The 6,000-nt window shown below is 47.9% G+C and overlaps 1 protein-coding gene across 1 annotated transcript in view; it reads right to left on the bottom strand.

The window, feature by feature from the left end:
• LOC140417896 (uncharacterized) overlaps nt 1–4,578 on the bottom strand; it is a gene marked incomplete at its 5' end in the record, with an annotated part of 46,211 nt that extends 41,633 nt beyond the window's left edge. Inside the window, one exon of the mRNA XM_072501327.1 lies at nt 3,616–4,578. Within this exon, the coding sequence (XP_072357428.1) occupies nt 3,616–4,578 (963 nt within the window). The remainder of the gene's footprint in view (nt 1–3,615) is intronic.
• Nucleotides 4,579–6,000: the final 1,422 nt, after the last annotated feature.

The following is a 6,000-nucleotide window of genomic DNA, read 5'->3' on the forward strand; positions in this document are numbered from 1 at the left end:
GACATTACCACGTTGCCACCTTCTCCCCTAATAGGAGGAGTGAGGGAGCTTGGAGGGTTGTAGGGCTGGAGGAGGTTCCAGAGACTGTGTCATGGAGAGAGTGGCTGCCTCCATGGAGCTTCAAGCACGGCTCTGAAATGGGTCGGTGTAGGGTAGGTCATGACCTCGGCCATGCAGGAGATGTCTGCTGCCTTGAACAGGATGACAGATACTGTCAACATGTCACTGATCTCCCCCAAGCTGGTCAGCAGCAGAGTGGGAGGAATGATGTGACGCTGGTCCAGAAGAGGGATGGTGGAGGAAGGAGACATGGATCTGGGAACTCCACTCAAAGAGATCCCACCTTAGACCCATTCCCCCCCCACCCCCCAAATCCACAGGCAGTACCCAACACGCCGCCCCGTCTCCAGCTGAATCTGCCCTGCACAGGTACAGATGGATCAGTCTGTCCCAGAACCCTCAGGGGCTCTGAAACCCAGAGGGTGGAGACCACAAGCCTCTGGACAGTGAGAGCAGGGATGTGAGCAGCCTGTCTCTACCTCTGCTGAAACCACACAGGATGCACCAAGTAGAAGCAACAGAAAGGGCCTGGCTCCAAATTGTAATTCACCAAGTGTCTGAAATGGGGGTTTGACAAGATATGAAGTTTCTTTATTTAATAATGATGCACAAACTGTATTGACTGGAACCACTTCCAGCTCTTGTCCGTTCTTACATCCCGGGGCCAGCTCAGCCTCTCACCGAGTTCATGCTGAATGTGAATCCAGGCTGGGGGCCATTGGCTGGCTGTGCAATGGGAGGATGAGTGGGTGAAGGAATGTTCAGTGAACAGGGAGGGGGAGGGGGGTTGGTGCTGCTGGTGGGAAGTGTTCATTCTGAAGGAGTCCCACTTGAAACAGAGACCATTCATTTCTCACTTTGAAATGATTGAGCTGCAGTCTTTCCCCATTCTTGTTCAGTTTTTCAATATTTATTTATTTAAATCTCGACTGAAACATATTCTTGTTATGACCCTGAGATCCAGAGGATTTTAAATCTGTTAAAGTCAATCCCCATCGAGTACACAGGACTCAACTGGTCCGAACTTTTTGTGTCATAAATTGTTTTTAAACTAAATTTAGCATACCCAATTCATTTTTTCCAATTAAGGGGAAATTTAGCGTGGCCAATCCACCTATCCTGCACATCTTTGGGGTGTGGGGGCAAAACACACGCAAACACGGGGACAATGTGCAAACTCCACAGACAGTGACCCAGAGCCGGGATCGAACCTGGGACCTCGGCGCCGTGAGGCAGCAGTACTAGCCACTGTGCTACCCCTTTTATGCCATAAATAAACAAAGATCTTACAAGATGTTTATCAGAGAATTGTTTTTATCTGAGACCAAGGATGGTCAAACTCTGTCCCAAAGTTTAGATATGGGACTTGAGCCTGGGCTATGGGGTCCACGAACATGGAGCATCATTCCCCGATGTCCTTCATCCCCGATTTTAATCACATCCCAAATGGGGCAGCCGTCAGCTGCCTGGATCCTAAGCTCGAGAATTTCGGCCATAAACATCTTCACTTTTCCACTTCATTTTCCACCTTTAAGACTCCCCTCATAACCAAACTCTCTCACCAAGACTTTGGTCATCTGACCCAATGTGTCCTCATGTTCCTGTGAAACTGCTTGGCACATTTTATTGTGTTAAAAATCTCAATGTGTACACAAGTTGTTATAGTTCAGTGAGATCTGATCACTTACTGAGAGTGAGTCTGTATAAATGTAACTCAGATAGACACAGTTTGTGTTATAGTTCAGTGAGATCTGATCACTGAGTGAGTGAGTGAGTCTGGAAAAATGTAACTGAGATACACCCAGCTTGTGTCATAGTTCAGTGAGTGAGTGCGTTATTTGTTAGAATGCGTGAGAGGAGTGCGATTGAGCCAAAGCCTGAGTCACCAGTTTAAGGCCAGGAGGAGAGAGAATCTGGAGAGGGGAAAAGAATCAGGAGGAGACTGGAGACTGAATCTGGAACAATGAGCAGAGAGGGAGGGGTGTGTGTCTGTGTGGGACAGAGATTCATAGATTTGGGAGAATGTACCATAGAAACTAGAATGGTCTGTTCTGAATTTCTATCCTGCATTTCCACCAAAAACCTCTGTAAACTCCTTTTATGGGAGTTAGAGGGAGAGGATTTGCAGACAGAAAATTCAAAGTCAAAATCTTGAGATCTTTCAGAATGATTTAATTTCATTATGAAAGCAGGAATGTTTGTTGTCTGTGGCAAATTATTTAAATCAGAATTGTGACTGAAAAATCACCGGGATACAAACACACACTAAAGAGACGGAAGTTCATCACAGGGTCAAACATGACATCAAGTCTGGTTTAGTGTCAGACGTTACCAGGGAGAGGAATGGAGTTGGTAGCTCGGGAATTCAAACAATGACTCCACAGAAGGGGAGAGAGCTGGTGGTGAGGTAGAGCTGGGAGCTATCAGTGTAAATGTGACAACTGACACTGTGTCCAGATGGTGCTATTGTGGGGAACATGTGGATGAGAAATAAGAAGAGAAACGTCTGGATCCTTTGGGAACACCAGAGGTAACTGTGGGAGTGGGAAGACATTACAAGTGATTCACTGGCTCTGATCAGATGCAGAAGAATGGACCCAGGAGAGAGCAGCCGCACCCAGCTGGGTGACAGTGGAGAGGTGACGGAGCAGAATGGTGTGGTCGACCTTGTCAAAGGCTGCAGACAGGCTGAGGACAGAGGGGAGAGTTTATCTTTGTCACAGTCACAGAGGATGTTATTTGTAACTTTGATAAGAGTTGTTTCAGCATGGTGACAGAGCAGAAACCTGATTGGAGGGATTCAAACATGGCATTCTGGGAAGAATGAACAGGGATTTGGGAGAGGTGAGGGGTGCAGGCGATGGGGCAGTAATTTGTAAGGATGGTGGAGTCAAGGGCTTGCTTTTTGACAAGGGTAGAATGATGGCAGAAGGGGAGGGACAGTACCTGATAGAGAAAAGATTCAACAAAGTCAGTGAACATGGGAAAGTTGGGTGATCAGTTTTGTGGGAATAGGGTCGATGGAGCAGGAGCTGGGTCTCATGGACAAGATGAGCTCTGAGAGGGCATGAGGGGAGATGGGAGAGAAACTAGAGAACGATGTGGATTCAGGGCTCGGGAAAGGATGAAATTTAGAGACAGTTTGGTCCGGTGGGCTCGTGGAAGGGAAGCAGCAGAGGCAGCTGATCGGATTTACTCAATCTCAGTCACAAAGAAGCTCCACAAGCTCCTCACTCTTCTTGTAGGAGGTGAGAATGGAAGAGACAGGGGAGAGCGAGAGAACGTCAAAAGGAGCAAACTTGTGTCAGAGATATTAAAAAGTTTCAACACACTGCGTATTTAACACAAATCTAATTTATTTGACTTTTAGCCAGAATATGAGTCCCTGTAAGTGGCTGCAGTTTATTTCCATCAGCAGAACCAGACCCCAATGAACACGGTCCAGTCCTGGGTGTGATTAACGGAAAATTGCAATCACTGTAGTTATTTATGAACTCGCTGATGTCTAAACAGGCTGGATGAGGTTGTGAAAGCGTTCCCACACTGGGAGCAGGTGAACGGCCTCTCCCCAGTGTGAACCCGCTGGTGGGTCAGCAGGTTGGATGACTGAGTGAATCCCTTCCCACACTCAGAGCAGGTGAAAGGTCTTGTGCCAGTGTGAATTCGGCGGTGGTCGGTGAGTTGTGATGATCGTCTGAACCCAGTCCCACAGTCAGAGCATCTCAATGGCTTCTCGTCAGTGCGAACACGTTGATGGTACATCAGTTCCCAGGAACTTTTAAAGCCCTTCCCACAGTCTGAACATTTAAAAGGTCTCTTGTCTGTGTGAACTAGGTGGTGTCTCAGCAGGGTGGATGAGGTAGTGAATCCCTTCCCACACTCTGAGCAGGTGCAAGGCTTCTCCCTAGTGTGAATTCGCTGGTGTGTCAACAGCTGTGACAACTGAGTGAATCCCTTCCGACACTCGGAGTAGGTGAAGGGTTTGTCCCCAGTGTGAATTCTCTTGTGCGCCAGCAGGTCAGATGACTGAGTGAATCCCCTTCCACACTTGGAGCAGATAAGCGGCCTCTCCCCGGTGTGAATCCTCTGGTGTACAGTGAGTTGGGATGATCGCCTGAACCCAGTCCCGCAGTGAGAGCACCTGAACGGTCTCTCGTCAGTGTGAACACGTTGATGGAGCATCAGTTCCTGGGAACTTTTATAGCATTTCCTGCAGTCTGAGCATTGAAATGGTCTGTCCTCTGTGTGAACTCGCTGGTGTCTCAGCAGGTTGGCTGAAATAGTAAAACTCTTCCCACACTTGGAGCAGGAGAACGGTTTCTCTCCAGTGTGACTGCGTCGATGTGTTTCCAGCTCTGATGGGGAAATGAATCCCCTCCCACAGTCCCCACATTTCCACGGCTTCTCCCCAGAGTGACTCCGCTTGTGTCGACAGGCCTGATGTTTGTCTGAAGCCTCGTCCACACACAGAACACGTGTACGGTTTCTCCCCACTGTGAATGGTACTGTTTCCTTCCATGTTCAAAGTATGATGATATTCACGTTACGGTAAATGGAGCAACTGGTGCTGATCCTGATGTGATGAAGTTTCCCGACTGCCAATCCTCCCCTTCCAATGACCTGTGAACCGGATTTAAAACGAAAAATAGGGAGTGAAAACACAAAGGCAGGTTGTGAAATTGAGTTGAATGAATCGGGTCATTTGTGGGGCTGGCACCAGGAAAATGTGACCATGAAAACTGCTGGATTATTGTAAATACACAACTGGTTCATTAATGTCCTTCAGGGAAGGGAACCTGCCAATTGGTCTGAATCTACGCTAGACTCTGACACTCTGCGAGAAGGAGAGAGAAAGGGAGTGGTAGAGGCTGAATGATTGAAACAAGTATTTAATATATCTTCAACATGAGCAGAACTTTGACAGAATCTCCCAAGCCATTCTCCACCACCTCGTAGGAGCAGGGTAGCAGGAATATGTGAACACCATGATTTCCAAGTTCCCCTCCAACTCGCACACTTATCTGACATACAGTACTGGATGGATAAAGCCATTGTCTTCATGCCCAGTTATAAACTCCACTCCCTCACCGCCGACTCCATCTCTCTCCCTGGGAACTGTCTGACGCTGAATCAGACTGTTCACAATCTCTGGCATATTTCACCCCAAGCTGTGTTTCTGTTCACACATCACTGTCACTGCCTATTTCCACTCAGTAACGTTGTCCAGTTGTGTCCCTGTATTAGTTCCTGTGCTGCTGAAACTCATCCATTCCTTTTGTTTCCTCTAAACTGGACTATTCGAATGTGGGTCTTGTCGATCTCCCAGATTCAACTTCACAGGAACTGGAGGTCATCCAAAGCTCAGCTGCTCCTGCCCTCACTCACACCAGGTCTTGTTCACCATCACCCCTGTGCTCCCTCACCTGCATCGTGGTAATTGCCAGTCCGACAGTCGTCTGGGCTCATTTAATTCTGACCCTCCCCCGGCTCCAGTTCCTCTCCTGTGCTCACAATCCCCTCTCTGAGCTGCCTGATCTCCTTCAGTCCATCTCCACCAGCTGCACTGAGCATGCTCAGAATACAGCACAGCCCTGCGTCCTCACCCTGGGTTCCATTAGTCACCGATAGGGGACTTTCTGACAGATTGGGAATTCTGGGTAATCTCACCGCCATCGAGATCAATCAGTGAACAGGCAAATGTTTTCTCCAGTTGATAAAAGGGAAGATCCATGGATGAGGGGGATAGTGGACAGGAAGCAGAATCAGAGGTTCAGACATTGTACTGAAAACTCACAGCATAAACACATTAATCTGATAGATCACTTCCACATGAGAAGACAGCAGTGGGAAGCCTCTTGAGATTCTGGTCCCTTCCCAGTCAGTAATTACTGGAGCTGGGATACAGAAAAGAGTCGGAATAAATTCAGGGATTTATTTGTT

Source organism: Scyliorhinus torazame, chromosome 5, assembly GCF_047496885.1.
Source record: "Scyliorhinus torazame isolate Kashiwa2021f chromosome 5, sScyTor2.1, whole genome shotgun sequence".
Taxonomy (NCBI): Eukaryota; Metazoa; Chordata; class Chondrichthyes; order Carcharhiniformes; family Scyliorhinidae; genus Scyliorhinus; species Scyliorhinus torazame.